This window comes from Phascolarctos cinereus, unplaced genomic scaffold, assembly GCF_003287225.1.
Source record: "Phascolarctos cinereus isolate Bilbo 61053 unplaced genomic scaffold, phaCin_HiC Scaffold_4;HRSCAF=312, whole genome shotgun sequence".
Lineage (NCBI taxonomy): Eukaryota > Metazoa > Chordata > Mammalia > Diprotodontia > Phascolarctidae > Phascolarctos > Phascolarctos cinereus.
This window is the reverse complement of record NW_027555847.1, coordinates 251,177,753-251,202,826: the sequence shown is the minus strand read 5'-3', so window position 1 is coordinate 251,202,826 and position 25,074 is coordinate 251,177,753. Positions and strand designations below refer to the sequence as shown.

Genomic DNA, 25,074 nt, shown 5'->3' with positions numbered 1-25,074 from the left:
CACTTCACTTCTAAATTTTCTGTAATCTGGCTTCCAGCCTCATCACTCAGCTATGGCCCCTTTCTCCAAATTTATTAATGTCCTCCTGATTGCCAAATCACTTGGCTCCTCAATCCTCTTCTTTCTTTAGTACACAGCATTTGACACTTTAACCACCTTCTCCTGAATATTCACTCCTCTGAGTTTTAGGTTTTCCTACCTATCTAAACACTCCTGAGTCTCCTGCTGGATCTTCATCTATTTCACACCCACTAAGTCTAGATCTTTGTGATGTTGCTCCTAGTTTTCCTACTTGCTTGAACATTCCTCAGGCTTCTATTAGATCTTCAATCACATCACATCTAGTCACTGTTTATATCCCAAGGCTGTGCTCCTTTTCTTTCTCTATCCTTGTACTTGATGATCCTATCAGCTCCCATAGATTCATTTACTATCTTTATGCAAATGATTGTTCAGCCATAGTCTCTTCCTTGAGATTTAATCAGTGATGTTACCTGTTGTTCCCTGTTAGACATTTCAAATTGGATGTGTGAGAGACCTCTTGAACTAAACATGTCCTTTTCCCCCCAAACTCCATCCCTCTAACCAGTTTCCCAATTACTGGCACCATAATTCCAGTCACTCAGATTCCCAACTTTGGAGTCATTCTCTGCTCTGCACCCTCACCCTGTATTTATTGATAATTAGTTGCAAAATCTTGGTGTGTTTTTTTCTCTCCATTTTTATATTCTCTTGTATTCCCTTCTCCCCATTCATATAGCCACCTTCCCTCACCTTCTCCACCCCCACCCCACCAACAGACCTTTGTTACTTTTCACCTGGACTATTTATAACAGTTTTCTAGCTGGTCTCACTGATTCAGATCTCTCTGTGCACTAATCCATCCTCCATGTACCTGCCAAAGTGATTTTTCTAAAGTGTAAATCTGACCAGATCATTGCCTTCTCAAATTCTGACCCTAATATCTCTCGAATTAATTATAATCTCTTCTGTTTGGAATTTAAGCTTCTTCATCTTAACCTTTTCATCCGTCTCACTGCCTTCCATGTGCTCTCATGTCCAGCCACACTGGCCCTACATCCACTTCCTTATTTGTAACCTTGTTTCCCATCACCATTGGCTTTTCCCTGGCTATGTCCTATTTCTAGAATACTCTCTTATCACCTGTCTGTCTTAGACTCTCTGGCTTCTTTCTTGACTAGTTTCAAACCTCGTTGTTTCCAGCCCATACCCTTCCAGTTGCTCATTCCTCCCCTTAAGGTTACTTTGTATTGACTCCATTTGTATCTTGTATGTACCCATCCGAATATGTGTGGTCTCCCCTATTAAAATGTGAGCTTCTTTAAAGGAGAGATTGTTTTTGCCAGTACTTATCACAGCATCTGAGACAGAGTAAGCTCTAATTTAATAAGTACTTGTTGATTGAGGGTCAGAGGGGTTAACAGGTTACAAGTAGGCATTGTCAGAAATAGAATTTAAACGTGGCTCCTTCTAATTCCCATGTCCTGCTGGATTTCTTTTTACTATATCACACCAAAACACTGAAGAGATAAGGACCGTAATCCCAAGAATGCTTGCAGAGCTAGCTACTCATGGAACTTTACATAGAAGTAAGAGAAACTATGCTTCTCTTAACTAATTCCAAATCGCATCTCTGTACTACCAGTACTTTAGTGGCTATCATGAAGTGTCCTTCCGCTTCAGTTTCTTTTTCTTTAAAATAAGGACAGTTAGTCTTAATAGGATTCTTGTGAGTATCAAATTAATTAATATGTGTAAAACCCTCTGAAAACTGTCAAGTAAAACCTGCAACATGTCCTAATGGGAAAGGATTTTTTGACCTTTTAAATATGTCAGAATTTTACTTGGTTTTAAAAAGGAGTCATCTTGAAAAGAGGGGGCATTTGAGACTAATCCTGTTATAGAGGGGGTTTTGTTCATGTTGGATTTGTTAATCCTAGACTTTGTTTAGATTTACTTATTTCATTTTCTTTTAACTATATTTTGTAAATTGTTAGCTTCTCTATTGCCTCTCTCCCTTTTGAATATCTTGACTTAAGCTTTGTAAGAAAAGTTATAAATTTTGACTGATTTTACTATACAAATTTGCATCTCTGGTGTCTACCATAAACTTTTCTTGCTGAAAGAATGCTAATTCCCATTCAGAGAAATATGAAAAGACTCATGCTTTATTTTCAGGCACATATTTGAGCTAATTGTCTGGGAAGTTCTGTAATGGCATACCAAATTGTTTTTTTGGGCAACTTCTCAGCTAAGTTTAGGTGCCAGGCATTAATCAGCAAAGTCAAGTAAGTGTCCAAGGAAGTAAGACTAGTAATATAAGTGAGACACAACAGATAGACAACTTCAGAATGTAGAGACCTGGATTTTCAAGTCCTTTCTCAGATGCCTACCAAGTCATTTAACCTTAGTCAGGATCCCAGGCAATTTTCTAGAACAACATTGCAGAGCACTTGCTGTCCTTCTTTGTTTAATGATGTTTCCTTAACTAGAGTTCGCTATACTAATGAAATCACAGACCTGACTCAAATAATGGCTGTAAGCAATTTCTAGTAAGTCTTTTTCAACCATTTCGTGAAAGAGCATTTCCTCTCTCAGTGAATTTAAATATACGTTCTGCCTGAGGGATATAAAGATCTTTCCCTGAAATATTTCTTGATCCATTCTGTGGGTTGAAAATAGAAGACCCTGTAGTGTTGTAGATACAGGTTTAAGTATGACATCTCCGGCCCTTCGTCAAAAGGAATTTATTGTGGACAAAAAAATGTTGATTTCTCTTGCACACCACAAGTTTATATAAGGATAGGCATTAGTCAACAGTGAAGGGCGCTAATTTCTAATGTCACATTCTGTAAACGGTCTTATTTTAGCACAGTTGCATATCGTAAGTAATAGTAGAGATGGAGTTGGAAGGTGAAGGCTCTGTTGAATATGTAGCTGTCATTATTGAACTTAGCAGAACCCTATTCTTCTATGGATTTCTCTGCAACTTAAATAAATTTGTTGCAGCTACTTCATCTGTTACAGCACCGAAGACAACAGAAACCTCTCCCTCTCTCCCGACTCTGGGCTCTCTGCCAAGCACAGCTTCCGGTACTACGCTTCTGCCTTCAGCAACCCCACATACAGCCACATTGCCTTCCTTGCCCCAATCCTGTGACTTGTCCAGTGGCTCCCTCACTCAGCTAAGCAGGTATAGTGTGATATATGGGCCTGGAGGGGGCGGGGAAGGTTGGGTTGAGATCTGATGGAAAGCTATGTAGAGATTTGTTTCCAAAAAGGAAATAAGTGTTTTTATCTGATGGTTGATAGATTTTTACAATAAATTATTTGGGTGAGGTTTTTGCCTGGCTTGTACCTTAGCAGAAAAAAACAGGCTTAATAAAATGAACTAATTTCCTTAGCCATTCTTTTATTTAGATTTCCTCTGAAAAAAGGCATGTACTTGAAAAAGTGCCCCCTTGCATTTTGGTGGATGATAGTGGATTCTGACCCCTCTTTCAGCATGAGAATGTTTCAAGTTCAAGCTGGTGCTGGCCTCCACTTTGATTCCCACCAGCCAAATAGTATCCAAACCACTCCCATCGTGCCCAGCCTACTTTATATGTTCATCCAAGCTTAGGTTTAGGAGAGGACTGACAATGAAATGAAAATGAAAATAGAAATGAAAAATGAAAAGACAATGATGCCTACTTCCAAACACATTTCCAACTTGACTCTAAGGATCACTTTTCAGACTTAATCTTTTTATCAGCAAGGTTGAAATGAAATGGATTTTGAGAGATGAAATACTTGAAAAACGATGTCACCTTCATACGGTTAGCCTTCTCTGTCACAGATCCTTTTTGTCATGTTAAGCAGAAGAATTTTATTTGAATCCTAGAATTTATGGTTAATTACCCAGCCTGTGAACATGGTCTGTTTGGTTAACTATTTGAACACACTTCCTTAAATGAAATATTTCTTGCCCTTTACAAGTACTAATAGCTAGAGAATCTTAATTTCTCTTTCTTAAAAAGATACTCCAACTTTTTTTCTAACTATCTTGTAGAAGAAATGGAGACAAGTTCCATGTATAATTGACTCTTTAACCTAAAAGATAACAGAGGGCTACAGGAACCAGAGTTTTTCGTGCTAACTCATGCTGGTTGCCAGCACCTGGTGATCTAGACCTCCAGGTTTTGGCGAGGGTGTATCACCTGTGCAGGTGGGATTCAGAGATGTTGTTGGTACTGAAATAGCTTTTGAAGTAAGAGAATGGGAGGGACATACTAGAGCCCAGCATGTGGTTTTCAAAGCTTCCAGTTGGCCTTATGTGTAATCTTAAAACAAATTTTAAAATTGTACCCCCCAGAATCCCCTCCCCTCAGTAGTCATTATCACATAATGACTGGTCTCAATGAAATGATTACTCATTTTTGTTTTGTAGTTCACTGTCCAGTCATCAGAACAACCTTTCCTCCGCATCATCAGCACTGTCATCAAGTACTTCACACACAGTAAGTGTCCTTTCTTCCATCTAGGAATTGATGAGAGAAAGAGAGAGTGTGTGTGTTGGAGGTAGTAATTTGTAGTTTTTGACAGAGAATTTCAGTAAGGTTCCTAGATAAGAATAACTTTGAGCAAATCACATCAGTTAACCTCTCAAATTCTGAAGACTTGTTCTAACTCCAAAAGATCTCTCTTAATAGGTCTTTTAAACTTTAAAACTTTTTTAAACTTTAAAAAAAGAGTATTTATGAGATTAATCATCAATAAACCTCAGTATTACTACATAATAAAGAACAAAAAAAGATTTTACATGAAATTATAACTATTTTGAAGAGTTTCTGTTTTTAAAGTATATTAAATTTATTATTGTAAAAATATACATCTTGTTTGTGTCCCCTTTTGAGATTTTTTCTGCTGTATGTTGCTTTTGGGGGGGGGCTGTCAACTTTATCACTACCCACTCACTTGACCTCCTTCCCCTTCCCCTTTCTCCCTACAAATAGAAACTCTCTTTTGTAATAAACAGTCACACAAAATGGATTAACACGTTGGCCATGTCTGAAAAATGTATGTCTCATTCTTCGTCTCTATTCTCCACCTCTTTACCCAGAGGTTGTTGCAAAGTTTCATACATATGTATCTGTATCTGTATGTGTATGTGTGCACATTGCGCGCACACACACTGGGGGAGGGGGGAAAGCTTGCACGTGCACACACCCCGGGGGGGGGGGAGCTTGCCAGGATTTTCTTTAAGTGTTATATGAAAACATTCAAATTGATATTTTTCTAGCCCACTTAAGTGGAATGTGTTACCCCCAATGGCTGCTGTCTGTCATCTACAGTGCAGGCATGGGAAGCTGCACTAATCAGCATCACTGAATTATTAGACTTTAAATGCATTTAGAATTAATCTTGGGATAATAGGGAAAATATGACCTTGTAATTTCTGGATTGTATTTGTAAGTGAGTTTACTCTTAATTTGGTATGTCGCTTCCAAGCACTCACGAGTCCCATTTCCTCGATTTTGTTTTGTCAGCATGCCAGTGCTGAGAACACAGCCTCGCTTCAGCCCTCCGCCACCTTCTCGGCTGCTTCAGCCTCTGCCACCAGCACCACCTCTTCAGTTGTCAGCATGGCCAACAGCATGAACACTACAAACAGCCTGGGTCTGAGCGTCACCAGCGTCTCTGTGCCCAGTGCAACCACCAGGGCGGCGCCCTTAATTTCTTCAGGTATTAGATGAACACTCTGCTGCCTCTCCCTACAGTAACTAGACGGGTTAGCATCTTGACACTTTGGAGTGACTTTTGTAGCGGAGGAATACCACTCTTTTTCAAATGCTCGTAGGCTTGAGGTTTGAGTTCTTGGGATTCTTTTTGCTTCAGATACATCTGGAGAACCTTGAGATTTCATTCCAAGGGGAGAGAAAACTGCCAGAGTTAAGTCTGAGATGCAAGAAAGGGTCAGTTTTGACAAATTATGGCAGGTTTTTCCCATGTAGTTTCCAAGTTCTGTTGCCAGAATCCCAATGGCCACATATTGTTCTGTGATGAAAGGCAGCTGGTAAGCTTCATGCCCTGCTGTAGCCTAAGAAAATGCTACTCTTGGGGGTAGAGGAGTAAGGGATTTAGCTGTAATTTCACAAGTAGGGAGATCTCTCGCAGGGTACTGTGTTTAACTTAGCAAGACAAGCTGTTGTTCAGCTGCTCCCCTGAATCCACAGTCCTGACTTTGCCCACCCTCACTTCTTGGTATGAATATATAAATTTTGCCTTTTTGAAATCTGATAACCTGTTTGAACATATTTATTCTCTTAGGACAGAGGTTCTTAACCCTAGGGTCTATGCCCTTGCTTTTGAAATACTTTAACTGTATTTCAGTATAATTTGCTTCCTTTCTAATTTTTTATGCATTTAAATGCATTATTCTTAGAAGGGATTCATAAACTTCACCAGACTATGAAAGAGCACCATGTCACAAAAGAAGATTAAGATCCCCTATCTTCAAGAATGTGTTTAAGTGTTCTCAGGTTATGGATGGCAAAATAATAATAATAGTAATGGTTTTTGAAGCATTTTGGTTTTTTTTTCCACTCAGTTTGATTTTCCTGTACTGTTTTCCTCTCACTAACTCCCAAGTTGATCTTGTGCATACCACTGTAGTTTTTCACACTTTAATGCACATTCACCCCTCCCTCCCCATCCTTTTACACACACACACACACACACACACACACACACACACACACACACACACACACACACAAAATACTACATGGAATTCAGTCACATCTCATCCAGCAGGTGGCTTCACTTTTGCTACCTAGAGGCTCCAGCATTCACTTTTCAGGAGATAGTGACCCAGTTGCAAAGTGTAAGCAGTCAGCCTTTGAATTATCTCTCCAATGTGTGCCACCCCATTCCCAAGCATACATGTGATCCAAACTTTGGTGTATAGTTAGTATCACAGGACCTATTTGACTGAGGTTCTTCTGACTTGCCATGAAATTAGGGATTATCACCAGTGGACCGGTAGGGTTCTGTCAATAGTGTTTTCATTACTGCTTTACATGGTTTGGTGGTTTGTTTTTTTGTTTGTTTGTTTGTTTGTTTGTTTGTTTGTTTTTGCTTCTACAGGCAAAGCTCCCCCCAACCTACCACAAGGTGTCCCACCCCTTCTTCATAACCAGTACATTGTGGGTCCTGGAGGACTCCTGCCTGCCTACCCAGTAAGCACTCTCTTTATACCTTGTCTCTGCTCTGACTGCCTTGATTTGGCAGTTTTGGGGGTGGTGTTCCAGGCCCCTTCTCTGGCTCCTGGAATTGTAACGTGCGCTTAATTTATAGTCTTCCTCTTATGCCCCTTGTTAATAGGAAATTTGTCCTCAGTGCTGTTTATCAGTGATTATTAGGTAAGGCACTGTGGGCAAGTCTTCCTTACCCAGAGTTATGTGTGTGATGTGCCCTACCCCCAGAAGCATAAAGGCTGCTCATTCCAGGAGCTGTAGGTTGTCAGGGCCTTATGAAGCTCAATAGTACTATCATTCTTACTGCCCCCTTGCTACTCTATGTATTCTTCCTGAACCCTGGAGTACATTCACTCTTTGGTCCAGATTCCTCAAAGGAACAGACAGGAGCTTACTGATGAAGGCAAAGGAGTGATTTGAATAACACAACTGGGCTTAGCTCCCAACACTGTAAAATTCAACTCCTGGGACAACATAGCATTCAGACTTTGCATTGAAGATATTTTCTCCAAAAACTAAGCTGTGCTCAGAGACAGCTGACCTGTTCGTGGTTGCTGATCTAACCTGTTAGAGGGGAAGGATGTAGTTCGATGAGAGTCCTGGCGCTTCCAATTCCTAACCTAGAAATCCAGGCTTCCTGTGACTGTAGGAGCTGAGCCAGGTGATCTCAACTCCAGCACAGAGCTGGCTCCTTCCTTTTTCCTGGCTTCCACCAAGGAGCAAGCTATATGTTAAAACCAGTGGGTGAGTTGGTTATTTATAAAGTCCAAATTAGAATCTCTCTCCTGGGTTGTAACAATTATTCTTCCTTGGGTTTCCCTCCTTCCCCATTTGGGTCCTTCATCACTGATATGGTGCCTTGCCAGCAACAGTTTTGAACTTCTTCCCTGGGGTTCAAAATTTGGGGGGGAGTCTATGGCTTCAGGGATGGGAGAGTGTTATAATGCACATGTTGCTTGTCTTTGTCTTCAAGCAGATTTATGGCTATGATGATCTCCAGATGCTCCAGTCCAGGCTACCAATGGTAAGTAGGAAACTGTTGGTCAGATTGTGGCACAACACCCATCCTCCTGAAAGTGGCAGGCAAGATTAAACACGGAGGAATTGACTTGTTGTGTTGTTCATCAACTGTCGTCATCATAATGGGCCAGACATATAAGGCAAGGGTAGGCACCTGCTGACACTGTCCCTCTTCGCTGTAGCTACCATTTTTATCTTTTTTTGCCTTTCCTTCTCTCTTCCTTCACCCATAATTGCTTTTTCTTCACCATATTTCCTTTCCCTTCCTTTGTCCTTATGCCTGCTCAGGGTCTCCACAGGCATGGCTTAGATTTACTTTAGTAATTTCTAGCTGAAAAAAAAATTTGCTGCCCATTGATTTAGGAAATTCTTAAGATTACCAGGAAAAGGAAGGATAATTTTACATTACTCCACTTTTCCATGAGATTCAGATAAAAGAATCCATTTCCAGTCCTAATCTTCTTCCTGCCTAGTCTTTTTTATCTGTAGTGAGTGAGCATAAGGTACTTCAGGGAGGAGGCTTCAGAGGAACCTGGTCATATTAATCTGCCTCAGTCTTGGGTTACCTCTAGATCAGAACTCTACAAGGTCTTACACATAGGATTCCGAGGGGGTGGGGGAGAAACTTGACCCAAATTTAAGAAAGAAAAAAGGAAGGAAATAAATGTTTAACTTCAGTGATGTTTTTAATTAAATATCTCTTTGTGTGGCCTATGAGGAAATCACAATCTGAAACCCCCGACCGCCCAATCATGTCTGACATATGGTTATGTTAGTTCCCTAATACTCCCCAGTAACACAAAATCTAACAGGATTTATGTTCTTTTCCCACCAGTCCCAATTTAGGTTCAACCTAATTCTCTCCTTTCTGTATTCCTTCTCCCTTTAATTTATTTCCCCCACCCTCCATTCTTTTCTTTAAAAGCTAAGAAATAATATCCATGGTTACATCCATTAACAGACCTATTTTACATGGGTCATTTGAATTTATCTCTAATCTTTTATCTTCTTTTCCTTCTTGAATATCCAGTCAAAAACTTCATCATTAGCTAGTTCAGATATTGTCATAGCAATCCCATTTGCTAGGAAGGTAATTTTTCTTATCCACAAAACCTGGAAACGGGAACTAAAGGATTTATAACAGTCTTTGATTCCAAATCCAGGTTGGCTCTGTACTCTTTTCAGTTCTGCTAGTTGCTAAGAATACAAAACACTTGCTTTTCCTGTTGGTGACTGAATATAAAGATGTCACTGCTCCTGTTTTTCAGACCAGCAGTGTCACAAAGATAAAATTTACTTATTGTCATAAACACAACCTTCATTTTATACAGTCACCATTCTAGATGCAACTAGCCTGCATCTTTAGAAGTCTTCCTAGGGCCAGGAAGAGCAGAGCTGTCCCCTTCCCTTCAGGCAAGAATTCTTTAAAACCATCTCAAGCAGATTTCAGTTTCTCAGCCATTTAGATGGAGAACAGCTAGTTCTAATCCTGTGGTTCCTTTAGTCTTTTCCTTCACTAGACTGAAAATCCATAGCAGCTTTTCTCTCTTTAGTTCTCATTTTCTAAATTTTTCCTTTTCTGAACCTTTTAAAAACAATGCCAGTTAACTCTTCTCAGTCATTCTGAATTCTGAGAATATTACTTGACAGAATGTAGTCACAACGGATTTAAAAGTAATTTTATAAACCCTGTCTCCTAAATTGAGATAATTTATTTCCCCACTGGTATCATAAGCAGGTGGATGTATTGCCTAGGACCAAATTATTAAGCTTTCAGTCTCATCTTTTTGGTTCTTATAGTTTTTCTTCCTTAGTCAAAAACTGTCGTGTTGATTCCCACTGAAAACACCTCCTCATTTCTACTCTTGACAGATCTACCAAGAGCATTAATTGCAATTCCTGCCCTTTAAGAAATGCTGTGTCTTTTGGAAGTATTTTTTTCAGCCTGAGGATGGCAGTCTGGGAACCATGCATGCCATGAGTTCATCACAGACTCAGTCAAGTGTCTATAGGAACCTCTCACGAGGGAATCCTTATTACCCTCTCCCACCAAACCTGCAAGTTGTTTTTTGCTGATGACAATGAAGCTTGATGACAGATTTCTCAAGTTAGTGCCTTGACATTTGGCCTTTGGAAATGACTGATAACTTTAAGACTTTCTGAGGATTTGAATTGCAGGTTGTGTTGGCTGGTTAAGACACTCCAGAGGAAACCCTTGGAGACAGTGTGTAGGAGCTGCTTCGAAGGAAGGTTCTAGGCATGGTAGATTTGAGTGAAAAGCAACAGTAATAATAGCCAGTGAGAAAACTCAAAACTGAGATGAAGGGATCTGCCCAGCGGTTGTCTCTATTTAAAAACAAGACCCATTTTCCTTTTTTATCTTTTTTGAGCTTTGCAGAGTTTTCCCCATTCTTTGCATTTAAAGAGTTCTACCATTTTCAATTTTGTGTGGTCATTTTTAATCTGTAGAACTTTGAGGCCCACTTTTTTTCAGCGATAAGATTATGTATGGCAAAGTAACTAGGCATTTTTTGTATACAAAGCATGTTCTTTCTGTAGCATTTAGGAACAGCTCTGAAGATGCAGATAACTCCCTCTCTTCTTGGCAAATGTGGAGCACCAAGTTTCTGACTAGTCTTCTGGTCAGTGTTCGTAATGCATTCCTGATGAATTTTAAGGCCACATTTATTCAGGCTCAGTAATTTGCAGTGGCCTAAAACAGAGCTCATAGGTCTTCAGCCTTGGCCTAGCACAAGTGGTGGCCACATAGGAGATAGTTCCCTCAGGGAGGCCTCCAGGAGTCCGTTTTAAGTGCCAGATCTCACAACCCTCCCCCATGTAACACACTTTTGAGTTCCTATTTAGTCATGGCTGCTTCCTGCCCAGGAGAAGAGGAGGAGGAAGAAGAAGGCTGTTGTTTCTCTTAAGTTACTTTTTTTCTTTCTCGACACAGCCATGTAAAACTAGATGAGAGCAGTGACTTGTGTGCACTTAGCCAGTGGGGTGGGAGTCCTCCTCTAGCAAGCCAGTGGTAAGAGAGGCAGCCTGGTGTAGTGAGAGGAGCACTGACCCAGGAGCTTTGCCATTTCTTCGCTCTACTACTTTGGGCAAGTCACTTGACTTCTGAGCCTCAGTTTCTTCTTCTGTGAAATGTCGATAATGCCATAACTACCTACCTCACAGGGTTGTTGTGGGGAAAATTCTTTGTTAACCATAAAGCACTATATAAATGTGAGTTACATTATTATTTATTATGCTATGCAGCCATACTGAGTGGCTTTGGCAGCTCACTTCTGCCTGTATTCCATGGGGCTTTGGTTAGTTTTCACATTACCCGGTAGGCCCTCTCTGCCAAAAAACCCCAGCCCTGGAGAAAGGTGACCCTCTGTTTGTGATCATTTTCCCAGGAAGGTGATTCCCTTCCATAACCACTTGCTTGTAATTCAGTTTGCATTCTCCAGAGCATAGGCTCCACCCAATTAAAAATAATCTCATTAGTAGCTGATGGTTAATGTGTGTTAAACCTTAAAGATAAGACATTGAGGTCTTCTAGCCAGCTCTTCACGACCCTTCGCCAAAAGTGCCTTCAATTTGGTCGAAATGTCACCCCACCCAACCCCCAAAAGCATGTGGTGGCTTTATTGCTGCTGGCCCCTGCTTTTGACCTGTTAGAGGGAGAGAGGGAGGAGTGTTCACCAGGCTTTGATAGGGAGGTTGGATTGGGCAGCAATAACATGGCATAAGACATCTCTCTTCTTCTATCCCAGCCCCCTGGGGGAGGGGGGAAGGGGGAGGGGGGAGGAACTTGCTGAACTTTGCCATCTCTGCTGCTGCTGCTGCTGCTGCTGCTCATACATAGAGTCACTGCCTTCTCCACGTTCCTCCTCCTATGCTCTCCAGGTGTCAGTGCGGTTGCCTCAGCCCCAGGGTGGTGGGTGTGATGGTTGTCATAACTCACTGTCATGTTGCTGATTGTAGACAAACACCAAAGTCTTAACAAGCTCTCAGTCCATCATTTCCTTTAATGCTAGCACTGGGGGGAGTCTGCCCTCCCAGCCCGACCCTCGCGTACCTCCCCCCTGATTTTTGGCTGTCCCCTTTTTAACCCTTTAGGCACCTCCTCTACTGATGACTCCTTTTCAGGTTTGTACTGTTCAATCAACTTTTTTAGCTGCTGTTCTGAGTCTTTGATTTAGGAAAGAGTAGCATTTTTTAGGCCTTGTAGCATTTGCAGCCAGCCAGTTAAGGTACGAAACAGGAGTGTGTGGGATTGGGTACCTAGGCATCCTGGCCAGGTCCCATCTGACTCTGACCATGCCTGGGCTGTGTCTGTCTGTCCTTCCCCTTGAAATCCCTCCCCCCTGCCCCAACCCTGTCCCAGGTGTGTTGGAATCGCTGTGCGTTCTGGTGCTGCCGTGTGCCTTTGCCTGCTGGGGGTTTGTGCTGTCCTGTGGTGGTTTGGGGTTGATCGAGTTGTTTGGGGGTGTCTCTTCCAGGATTATTATGGAATTACATTCCCTGCTCCTGCGACCCTCACCGGCAGAGATGGGAGCCTTGCTAATAACCCATACTCAGGTTTGTGCCTTTTCGGGGAAGATGTGACTAGGTTGGATTTTTCTCTCCCATCCCTGCTTCAGGGCCACCTTGAGGCTTGTGGTACCGATCCCAAAACGTAGGGTTTAGGTGAACTAGAATCCACTTTGCCCATCTTTTCTTTGTAGGTAACATTGTGACTGTCCACAAAGCAGTCGGATCTAAGACCATTCCCTGTCTGTCCTGTGAAGGGGACCATCCCTAATAACTTTTGCTTTCAGCTGTGGTGTAATAAAAAGAGCGCTGGATGTTCTGGTTCTGGATCCCTTTGTGACTTTGGGCAACTCACTTTACCGGTCTGGGCCCCAGGCTAGATGCTGATAGAATCAGATGGTGTATTTGCAAGAGGGGCCAAGCCTTTCTGCTACCTTGAGTCGGAGAGGAGGAAGGCTGACATAAGTTACAGTGACTCGGCAGTTTTCCCTGTACCCCATCCACTCTTGTATATTCTTCCATTGGGCCAGAGTCTTTCTGTTCTCTCTTGCTGCTTCGAGAGGGAAGGGAGTGGTCAGAATGGGGCCAGCACTGAGCTAGGTAGGAGACCTGGATCCTGTCTTCCTGCCCTTGGACATCCCTACATCTCCTGCTCAGCTGGGACTGCTTCCTGCAAGGTAAAAGAGGTCAGCTCTTGGACCTGCTGCCTTCCCCCTGCAGGTGACGTAACTAAGTTTGGCCGTGGAGATTCTGCATCCCCTGCTCCCACCACCACTTTGGCTCAGCCGCAGCAGAACCAATCTCAGACCCACCACACAGCGCAACAGCCTTTTCTCAACCCCACGCTGCCTCCCGGCTACAGCTACGCTGGCCTCCCCTACTATGCTGGCGTGCCCAGCGCCTTCCAGTATGGGCCAACGATGTTTGTGAGTATGTGGGTGCACGTTTGGGGACAGAAAAACAGCTTTCAGCCATGCAAAAGGCTGTGTCAGAAGCGATGGTTCGTGGTCTTGAGGAAAGTTTCTGCTTCCCACTAGCAGCTAATTATCCAAAAATGGAGTTGGGTTATTTTGGAGGGTCTTCCCACATTGAGCAAGGTTCATTCTAATTCTTGACTCTAGTGGCCAAGCTTCTCTGCCTCTCTGCTTCCCCAATAGCCATTCTTAACCAAAGAATGCCGTTCAAGAAACATTCTTCTTGGGTTTTGTTTTGTTTTGATCACCGTATTGGAGATAGAATTTGATCAGTTTCTCTAGGGTCTGCCTTGATTCCTTGCTCTTTATGGGTTGCTTCATACATTGCCATTTTCAGTAGCTAGAATATCACTTCAGCTGTCCCAGGCACCCAGTAGGAAATCATTCCTTACCCCTTTTGGAAGCAGTTATTTTAATCTGTACAAGACATCTCTGTCTCACAGGTTGACCCCAACTTAGAAAAATCCTTCTCAGTCTCATACTTGCAGAGCAGGTTACTGTCTTGGGGACACAGAAGAGCACTTAACTAGGGTTAAGACAGGTTTCCTGAAAGGGGATAACCACCTAAGTATCATGTTGAAAGGCATGGAGAAAGAAAACTGCAGGTGTTGCTGCTTATCAATGTCCTTGCCCCAGAATTGTGTCTCCCTGCCCCCTTCAGGTCCCTCCTGCTTCAGCTAAACAGCATGGAGTGAATCTGAACACCGCCACTGCCCCCTTTCAGCAGGCCAGTGGTTATGGCCAGCACAGCTATGGAGCAGGTGAGGGGGCAAGGCCAAGAGAGAGGACTTGGGACTGGGTTTCCTCTCAAGCCTACTGTGCTCACCATTCCTGATGCCTGGCAGGTTATGATGACTTGACCCAGGGGACGGCAGCTGGAGATTACAGCAAAGGAGCCTATAGTGGTTCATCACCAGCACAAAACAAGTCTGCTGGTTCTGGACCTGGAAAAGGTAGTGCCTTGACCTTAACCCATTTTCTTCCTACCTTTTCCCTCAAGAGTTCCCCATAATTCCACTGCTTGTTTCTCAGCAACAGCTGAATCTACATAAAGTTCTTTTTGTAAGTTTTGGTTTCTTTATGGGGTTTTTTTTGCTTTGGTTTTGGGGTTTTTTTTAATTTTTTTTGGGTTTTGGTTTTTTTTCCATTTTGGTGGGGTGGTGTTCATTTTTATTTACTAAACTCACTTGGGTCACTGTTAACATTAGGCAAGGAGCATCTGTAGCTTTGGCTGAACTCCCAGAATCTTCCAACCCTTCCTGCACCATCTTTCTGCCCCTTACACTGGCATTGGAGCAGGAAGTACTGCCCTAGGGAGACCAGCTGCTGTTTATTTCACAGGGGTGTCAGTGACCTCAAGTAATACAGGTGTGCCTGACATAGCTGGTTCCGTGTACAACAAGACTCAGGTGAGTTGCAGGAAGAAGGGGGAAACGACTTTATGCCCAGGGCCCCCTCAACCTAGCCCCAGTTCCCCACACTTTTCCTTTTGTGCTCAACAAGCCTGTCACATCCATGGAAAACATGGAGGCACCCTGTGTCGTGCAGGGCAGTCTTGGCATTCCCGCTTACAATTTTAAGCATGTTACTTCACATTCCTTGACTCAGTTTCCTCAAAGGTAAAATGAGGGAGTGGGCCAGGTTTTAGGATGGGGGCTATGCCCCATTCCATTTAGGTGAGGAAGGACCAACCCAAAGAGGCAATAGAGTATGGAAACTCTTCGCTTCTCAGTTCTTCTACTTATCAGATGTATCGCCCTACTCCCTACCTATCCACATTGCAGACATTTGACAAACAGGGATTCCATGCGGGCACCCCACCACCATTCAGCCTGCCCTCAGCCCTGGGCTCCACAGGCCCACTGACCCCTGGTGCCGCTCCGGGTTATGCCCCGGCCCCGTTCCTGCATATCCTGCCTGCCCACCAGCAGCCCCATTCCCAGATGCTACATCACCATCTCCAGCAAGACGGTCAGGTAAGTATAGGCTAAGCCCCAGGAGGACTCCTCTCCCCTCCACCCCAGTCCACAAAAGTGATCAGTTATTGACTGGGGGGTGGGGGTGGAGAGAAGAGCATAGGTTGGGCTGGGGATCAGAACAGAAGGACTCTGGGACTTTGCGTCCCCTGCCCCAAGGCCTGACAGTCTGGGGCCTTCACTTTGCAGGGTGGCTCTGGCCAGCGTAGCCAGCCCAGTACCCTGCAGCCAAAGTCTCAGGCCACCAAGCCCACCTACGGCAGTTCTCCATACTGGACAAACTGAGCCTCCGGGGGGGGAAGGGGGAAGACACTGGACCTGAGAGGAGAACCAACACACAGAAACCAATTCTTGGAAACGGGCATCATTTTATCAGAAGAATACTTACGGAGAAACAGTAACTGTCTCAGCCAAGAGTCCGTCTAGGGGGAGCATCTATCTGCCTGCCCCTGATTCACTGTTGTATGTAATATATTTATGTATGTATTTGTAAATGTCATAGAAACCTACATACTTGTGGTGTCTACAGCCTGCAGCCGTGTGCACTCCGTTGGGAAAGAGGATCCTCCCCTTCCCCCTTTGTCTCTCCTTTGACCCCAACTCTCTGGGCTTCCACTCTGACCCACTTGTTCTGACAGGGGCATGGGAGGGGAGTGGGAGGAGGGGGGAAAGGGAAGGGGACCCTCAGCCAAGGCAGTTCAGGTTTGGAAAGGCCTAGTACACATGAAGAATCAAGGTTTTGTTTTGTTTTTTCTCTCTCTCTCTCTCCCTCTCCCTCCTCCCCCCCATCTCCTCACTTCCCTTCCATGCCATTGAGTTTTCGTTCCCTATGTTGGTTTTGCTGTTACTTTTTTTTAAACCACCATTTTGTCATTTGTCCCATCCCATCTCTTCCCCAGCCTGTTGGCGTTCACTCTGGCCGGATGACAGGAGAAGTGTCCCATCCCCTCCCTAAGGTGAAATCGGACATGGGCCATGTGTCTGTGTAGGGGAGGCCCCACCCTCCAAGAACTTTTTTTTTTTCCATCAGGACCTCAGCCCGTATAGTTCCTGAAACTGTCTCTGTCCCCACTCTTGTACCTGGCCCATGCCCACAAAGTAGGGCCAACTACTCTCCCACCCTCCCTTTTAAAAGAAAACAAGCTCCCTTCAACCCAAGAGGAACACAGGCTTTGTTCCTACTGTCCTGCACCAAATTGGGTGACTGTTTCAGAAGTTTCGTTTCTTTTTAGCCCAAACTCCACATAATAAAGTTCTGAGAGTACATATATCTTTTGGATGTCGTCATTTGACTGGGTCTCATAGCACAGAACTGAAGGTAAACAACTTCTGGCCACTGAATTCTCTGAATGAGAATTTAAGAAGAGAAGCTTCTTCACTGACTTTGATATTCCCACTCCCCCATCGATTTAGGGCATCAACTCCACCTCACAATAGGAGGCATTCCTTTATCCCAGGGTTGGATGAGCTCCATTGAAAGAGGAAACTTCAGACAGCGCCAGTTTACCCAAAACAATCGCTGGGAATCAAACAAGTTCCACTCCACTGAGCTCAACCTGGGTTGCCTTACCTTGAGGTGAGCAAACCTCAAGATGAGAAACTGGCTTTTAGTCCCTGTGACTGCTCAGTTGATAAGCCCCTCCAAACTGTTCATATTTGTAAAGGGAACATAAGATGGGAGAAAAAATTTGAAAAATTATGAAGTGAGATGGCACCGGACTTCCCTTGAAAAAAGCTGTTAGGATTCCCTTTGTTTCATATGTAAAGTGAAGGTGTATGCAGAATGCAGAGATACCAGCCCCCAATACCTTTCTGGATGCATTACAAAAATCTGGCATCAGTGTTTAGGAAAAATGCAGCAAGGCATGAAGAGGTTGGAATAGTTGCTAATGGTGTGGAAAAGAATGGATATGATGAGGAGAAAGTCCAAATGCTTAGGTGACTACAAAAATGGAGCCTTGTTGAGCTTAAATGTTTTTAAGTGCTAGTGAAACATTCAGGAAGCAAAAAAACAAAAAAAAACTGGAGGAATCACAAAATTACAATTAAGTCACAAAAAATTTGAGAAGTATTAAGAAGCAGCCATCTAGTCCAACCTATACCAAAAAGCAATCTCTTAGTTGGCCCATTTGCAACTTTCCCATGTTGCCTCTGGATCTGCCCTCTTGGGCATAAGGGATAAACAGAACAAAGCTAATCTTACTTCCTCATGACAGGCCTTCAAATACTTGACAGTTGTCATTTCCCTAGTCTTTGTTCCCAAGTACTTTCAACTGTTCCTATCACATGACCTCAAATACCTCCACCATCCTGTTGTTGGCCCTTCTGAATACTCTGAAGGCTTATCAATGACTTAACTTATGACACCCACACCTTGGGACTATTCAGTCAGCTTCCCTATACCAAGATTCCCTATTCCACTGGATCTGCCTCTCAACGCAGCCCAAGAGTGGTTTTTATGTGCCAAATGACACTAACTTGGAATGAGCATTCAAGTGCACAAAAATGTACTGAAAACTATTCAGTGCATGCCTCCTCCCCATCTTATACTTGTGAAGCTGAAGTTTTGACACCAGAAGGTATATAAAACTTTACTGAATTTCATTTTATTGGGTTCATCCAATAAGCATACGTGTGTATGCCTATTATCAAGATCATTTTGTCACCCAGTAGGGATTCCTTCTAGGTTTCTTCTCATCTGTGGATCTTAATGAGTATAATCTATCCCTTTCTCCAAATCATTTTTTAAAAAATCATAGGAGCAAGCTAAGACAATTGATACTACACCACAGACTACCATGTTGAAATCAAACCATCAATGACTACTGAGTCTGGACATCCAACCAATTAATTCTGAATTGTATTTTCATCTCATATTAGTTCTTAGATCAAAGACTGATCTGGCAGTAGAGTAATCAAGGTTAGGAGCCGCATAACTTTTAGGGGGCAAGTCACAATCCCTAAACTGTTCATTCATTTGTAACATAGTTTACACAAGATTGGGGCTCTTAAGCTTTTTGTGTGTGTCATGGATCTTTTCTCAATGTTTTCAAATATATAAGATTACATAGTTACAGGGGAGCAATAACTTGGAAATAATTGATGTAAAAAGGAATTTTGAAATACAAAAACCACCCTTTTTAAAAAAATTGGACTGAAAAAATGAAGTACAAATATTTCAAGGAGGTCCTTAATATTTGTTCTGAACAAAATTTTGAATTCACACGCTGGCTGTTCCTGCCTTGCTTTGAAAATAAGACTGAAGGGGCAGCTAGGTGGTGCAGTGGATAGAGCACTGGCCCTGGAGTCAGGAGGACCCAAGTTCAAATCCGGCCTCAGACACAACACTTACTAGCCGTGGGACCCTGGGCAAGTTACTTTAACCCCATTGCCTAGCCAAAAACAAAAAAGAAAACGAGCCTGAATTTAACCCACAGAAATGAAATGCAAAAGGTAGAATTTCAGGTAATGCAACTAAGGCGATAGATACACTTTGGGGGATATGGGTTTCAGTGTTGTTTCTGAAGTCATCACAGACTTGTGTCTGTCAGGTCTAGGAAGGTGAGAACTTCAGGTCAAACAAATGTCGACATGCTAGATGGCTTTCCTATGGACAACTGAAAAATTAGGGTATATACAAGATGACCCACCAGTGACTACCTCCAGTAGCTGAGATCACCTTCAAAGCATCTCGGATATCTTTGGTATGCCATTTTTTCTGGGTTCTGTTATTCACCTTGAACAATTTTTGACCAGGAAGATAAGACAAAAAAACATGGTGGCTGGCCATGAGGGAATGAGGTTGTATGTCTGATAAATTAACATCCTATGGAGCAAAGCACTGACACCTTAATTAGAATTTGTAGTTGTAATCCAGATAAATAAGTGTAAAAGCCAGTCCTACTTACTGCCCAACAATTATAATAATAAACCAGACATCTATTTAAACAAAATAAGATAATAATCAAAATGTGAACCCAAACCCTAGTTCATTTTGGAAGTAAGCTAATGTAATGGAAGAAAAAAATGGATAGACTAAGTAAGGCTGGGGGCAAAGAGTGATACAGAACTTTTGCCTCTTCCTTTCTCCACTAGTTTATAGATTAAGACAAACTCAAAAGATTTGGAAACCTTAGGGAAAGAGAATTTTGCCTTAGTTTTGAGTTACTATAATAGGTTTAAACACAGACCTCCATACTGCTTGGTAGACAAGGAAAAATGACCTTTGGATGGGGTCAGAGGTTAATCTGACAAAAGCTTAAGGGAACAGTATTTGAAATTAGGTGGAGGTGTGGTGTAGAAAGGCAACAGAAACTTGCTTTATAGGAGCTAAGAAGGACAAAAGCCCTGAAATTAAAAAGCAAGCAGAGGATACCTGTAGCTCAATAGAGATTTCTTTGGGGGGGAAAAAAAATGGAAAGTAAATCGAGTCTTCATTTGCTTCCAGGCAAATGAATATTCCAGGGGCCATGTGTATTCCTAGAATCCAGAATTCAGCAAGTTAATTTGGTATTCTAAAGAAAATGTTCCTTTTTATTCTGAGTTATCTTCAAACAATCTTCATTCAGCTTCCTGAATATGTCTTCCTAGAGGAAATGGGAATGTACTGCCCATATGAGGTGAGATTAGACTATCATTATTTTGGCCTAATTCCCTCCTAAAAAATTAGCTACAAAAATTCTGGGTTTGGAAAGTTTCACTAAGATTCCAAAGTGTGCCTTTTCCAAATTACTAGGTTGATGGGTAGAATCACTTCTAAGGGAAATGAAAACGTTTCATAGGCTGCCTCACCTGCAGAATCCAAAGGTGTAATCCTGCCCAAGGCAACTGATAAATTCTGCCTCTCCATCTTAGCTAGTTTCACAAGGTTCTCCCATACTGGGAGTGGGCAAGAAGAGGCAAAAAAACCCCAAAAAACCTGAAGGGGTGAACTCTGTTGGAAAGCATTGCCATGGAAATGGACACTGTCCATGCTTTCCATGGCTAATATCAGGGGTAAGGGAAATACCATGCAACATTTAAAACATAACTCTTAGAACTACTGCCTCTTCCTCATCCAAACCCACAATTTATTGACAGGTACATTCACTGTTGGAGCCAGTGAACAAATTATACACCGAAATAGCAAACACAATGTTACATCCTTCAACTACCACCCCTACCCCACCCCCACCCTCCAGCAACACCAATGTTCTTAGTTTCTTAATAGTTGTTAGTTTCATAATAAATATTTCTTGACTCCAGCTATTTCCAGGTCATGCCCATAAGCTTTAATATCTATAAAGAAGGGAAGGGTGGTGGAAAAGAAAGCAAAACTATTTCCTTGAAATACCAATTAAATAAATAGCTTGAACATGTCAAGGTATGGTGATTTCCCAGGCAGTCATGTCTGTTGCTTAGGTTCACCCTTGGCTCGAAGGTGAGGACTAGTTTATCTAGGAAGTGAGAGTGACACACCAACATTCCATGAAGTAACTTTACAGCAAATACCCAGGTGCACAGACTCAAGGGGAACAATGGAGATACTGAAAACTTCAAAATTTTTTAACCCACGGGGAAAAAAGCGGATCATTCCATGGGGAAGTAACAATACAGGTATTATATTTTATTTCACATTTTATTAGTAGACAGATGTGCAGAAAAGACAAAAATAAACTACTAAGGGGGAGGACAACACAAAATGCATCAGTTAATCCTTTCTGGTAAATTATAATACTGAAGAAAAAAGGAAAACATCTAGAATTTTAGCTATGAAAATTACTAAGAAGTCTAGTGCATCCTGCTGGTTTCAGAACAGTTGAAAGTTGCATCTGAATCTTGTTTTAATAATAAATGTAAACCTTGTTCATCAGGATGGGAAGGAGGGTGGGGTAAGAAAAGCAATAATGTTATAGTTAAGGTAAACTTTTTCCCCTCAATTACTTAGATACTTTCATAGTCTTACTTTGCTTGTGTGTCTCCAAAACAACAGAAACCAGCAAGTAAACAAGTAAATGACACTTGGGTGTAACAAAGAAGAAATGATTAGTCAAATGGGGGTAAAAACTGGAAATGTTTTTAAAATAAAGCAGAGGGGCAGGGGAACCAACAAAAGAATCATGATAATGCATCTTCTACCACCAAGCCTGAATATATGCGTCACTGGAGATCACCATAGTAAGGTCTCTCATAGTACAAAGGGAAGCAGATCCTGAAAGATGCAGCATCCTCATTTCAAACCAAGTCATTGGCACAGTTACTGTAACAATGATCTGGCCTGAACCTCTGGCCCTTGAATCACCTCCCCTTAACCTCCATAAAAGGGAAATAGGAAACATGAACCACACTTGGCCACTTCCCCACAGATAGCACAGGCTGCCACCAAGGCCAGTTACGTTAGTTAGACGTATTCTCAGAGTCCCTGGGATGTATACACTAGGTTCACAGAGTCAAGACTGTCTTATGAATGTCTACAGTTTTTTAAAAGCTATTACACCCCAGATGTTTCTTGAACACAATCTTATTAGATTACTATCTAATAGGAATAGCCACACACTCAATAAGTAACACAGCAAAAGGCTAAGCCAGAAGCTCCACCTACATTCTCTACCTTCCATCTTTGGCTCCCTGAGTCAACATGCAACAGAGGCTGATGGATCTTAGGAAGATGGACACAGCCTCAGCCAGGGCTCAGCAGCAACTCTAAAATAAAAAGGAGCCAAGACTGGCTTGTAGATTTCTCAGCAGCAAGGGATATGAAACCCCTAGGGATCTATTAGAAATAACAAAACTGGGCAACTAACTTTTGACTCTCAGCTGCTGGGCACTGGAGGATGTCACAGGGACAGGTTAAGATAAATTAAGGGCCCCTGAAGTCATCCTTAAGTCAATAACAAGGGAGTTAAAAGCCCAGGTGTTATAAGGATGTTTAATGAGAGGTGGCTAGCAGCAAGTGCTGGTGCAGGGCCCAGCAAATTCTCCTCAATTTCTGTTTAAAAAGAACCTGTCCCCACCCCACTCCCCCAGGAAACAGAACCAGCTCCTTGCTGGTTTTAGGACCAAAGATGATTAGCCCAGGGCTAGGCAAAAAAAGCAAGAAATTGAAGAGCTAATGAAAACCCTGAGATCAGAAAGGAAGGGAAGTTAAGTAAGAGTGCATTATTAACTCTTAATCCCTAGCTACTACATGATCCCTGGGATGCAGCTAGGATTTTCTTACTGAAGAACATTCCAAAAAGGTAGTGCCAAGTAAAAGAACTAATGAAGCAAACGCATCCAAGATAGGACTCTGGTCAGTGCTCCCTTTATTCTCTTCCTGTGAAACCTTTAATATTCTAGGGGTCTCTCTTCACTGCTCTCCCCTTCCATGGAAGGAAAATATGAACCTTTACCCTGACAGAAATGCTCAAATTCTGAAATCCCTAGTTGTCAAAGGCTGCCAGGACCCCACCTGTTGATTTAATCGAGACACAAGTTAGGCCTGGAAAAATTAAAAGCAGTGATTTCCAGAAAAGTTTATCAAGGGAATTCCCCCACCTTCCCCAAATTTCCCTAAGAGAGAGAAGGGAACTCTACTGTAGGTGGTGTTTCAAGTCAGACACAGACTCCACATGGCTCATCTACTGCCTGTAGCTAAGTAAGGTCTTCCCTCCCAGGGTCACCCTCTCCCTTAGGGCATGCTATTCTTAATTCTGCCTCTGGAGCTATCTAGCCAGGCCACCATCAGTGCAGGACTTTTACTAGGACAAAGTAGATTTAACAAGAAGAAAATTTATCAGTTCAGGTTACATTCAATGAAGAAAGCAGTTAACAGGTCACTACTCACTCACATCCACATTTATCACTATAGGGTGTAGTAGCTTAATGAAAATACCAAAACCAGAACACTGGACATGCTCCTGGGACTAATACTGGCTGAATAACACCGGCTACTTTAAAAGACCCAAACACAGACCCACCAGGTAGCATAAGATTGTTCCCTGTGGGGAAGGACTTGTTTTAAATCCACTGAAAACTATTTCCCCTCCTGGTGGTGGCTATCACCAGGAGTTCTTCTCCCCCCAGCAGCATCTTCACAAATGGCATAGTGACTTTTTTAACCCTTCCTTCTCACCAAAAAAAATCCCACAAAAAAACCCCTGCCTTAAAAAATAAATAGCAACCAAGTGCTCAGTTCTATGTAAAGTATGAATATTTATTCAGGCATTAGATCCCAATCAATTTTTTAAAAATCTGATTTTTCTCTCCACCCCAGTATAGCTGAGGTCTCAATATTAAGATTGTTTCAGAGAGGCTGAAAAGTAGTACTGTGCCTTTCAGTAACACATTTCCTCAAGCTCACCACACAGTTGCTTATACCATCTGCCTCACACCTTAAAAAAAAGAGAAACCAAAATTCACCACCACAAGGTTAAATGCAATGTGCACACACTAATGTCATACATGGAGCAGCTAGAACCTTGGCAAATTTGCTTCTTTTTTTTTTTTTAAAAGGTTTTGTGGGGTTGGTTTTTGTTTTGTTTTCCGGTTTTTCATTTGCTACCCAGTATATGCAGCACTTGTGAACTCCCAAAGACCCAACTTCTGGTGGGTTCCCAGCTTTAAATACATTAAACGTCTTGATGAGAGACTGTATTTAATTCTTCAAGAATCTAAACACAGACCAAACGTGTTTCTCTGTGAACACTTTGTAGAGATGAAGTGAGATGGGAGTTTCAGGTTTTGTTTTAAAAAAGGAATCGTAATACAGTGATGGAAGGATAAAGAATGCAAGAATTCAGACATTCTGTGGAGGGTTACTTCCTCTCCAATGAGAGGTCCATAAAAAGGAGCAAACTGAGATCCACACAACAGGAGACAGCAGTAGACACATTTGTTTTCCCCACCCCCTGTGTATGGTTTTTGCCACTGGACTGCTGAGTTTACCGCTGCTCCCTTTGGCCTGAGATGGCTGGGCAGTACAGGGGGCACAGAGGGAGCAGGTCACGACTCCTCATTCCCAGAATCATCATCATCATAACAGTCGGCATCTTCTTCCTCCTCGTCTTCATCATCAATGTCATCGTCGTACAAGTCGTCATAAAGTAAATCCGAACTGTTGTCATTGGAAGGCACTTTAGTTTTGATGCAATATTCAGCCAGTGTAGTGGGGACCTTCACGCCATCCTTTTCTGCTTCAGCTTTAGTAGCCAAAACTTGTTTCCTACAAGGAAGAGAACAGAAAAGTAGTACATATCGGGTCTGTCTGCCTTAAGCTGGTGTTTTTACTCAGCCCCCCAAGAATGAGATGGACCTCCAAGCTCCCCCCACAAGACCCTTCCAAAGGCACCATCTCAGAAA

The 25,074-nt window shown here is 42.5% G+C and overlaps 2 protein-coding genes across 11 annotated transcripts in view; one reads left to right on the top strand and one right to left on the bottom strand.

The window, feature by feature from the left end:
- Positions 1-17,026, top strand: part of UBAP2 (ubiquitin associated protein 2) — a 128,773-nt gene extending 111,747 nt beyond the window's left edge. For 4 of the 10 annotated variants that reach the window (XM_078152992.1, XM_078152993.1, XM_078152994.1 and 1 more), the window contains exons 17-29: positions 3,031-3,214; positions 4,451-4,520; positions 5,550-5,745; positions 7,150-7,241; positions 8,233-8,283; positions 12,393-12,422; positions 12,776-12,854; positions 13,527-13,732; positions 14,442-14,541; positions 14,626-14,733; positions 15,122-15,189; positions 15,565-15,756; positions 15,946-17,026. In XM_078152992.1, the coding sequence (XP_078009118.1) occupies positions 3,031-3,214; positions 4,451-4,520; positions 5,550-5,745; positions 7,150-7,241; positions 8,233-8,283; positions 12,393-12,422; positions 12,776-12,854; positions 13,527-13,732; positions 14,442-14,541; positions 14,626-14,733; positions 15,122-15,189; positions 15,565-15,756; positions 15,946-16,041 (1,472 nt within the window). In that variant the 3' untranslated portion in view covers positions 16,042-17,026. The remainder of the gene's footprint in view (positions 1-3,030; positions 3,215-4,450; positions 4,521-5,549; positions 5,746-7,149; positions 7,242-8,232; positions 8,284-12,392; positions 12,423-12,775; positions 12,855-13,526; positions 13,733-14,441; positions 14,542-14,625; positions 14,734-15,121; positions 15,190-15,564; positions 15,757-15,945) is intronic. The other 6 variants (XM_078152997.1, XM_078152995.1, XM_078152996.1 and 3 more) reach the window with 6 other exon arrangements.
- A 4,314-nt stretch (positions 17,027-21,340) lies between these two features.
- Positions 21,341-25,074, bottom strand: part of UBE2R2 (ubiquitin conjugating enzyme E2 R2) — a 126,843-nt gene continuing 123,109 nt past the window's right edge. Inside the window, exon 5 of the mRNA XM_020978895.2 lies at positions 21,341-24,937. Coding sequence (XP_020834554.1) covers positions 24,718-24,937 — 220 coding nt within the window. The 3' untranslated portion in view covers positions 21,341-24,717. The remainder of the gene's footprint in view (positions 24,938-25,074) is intronic.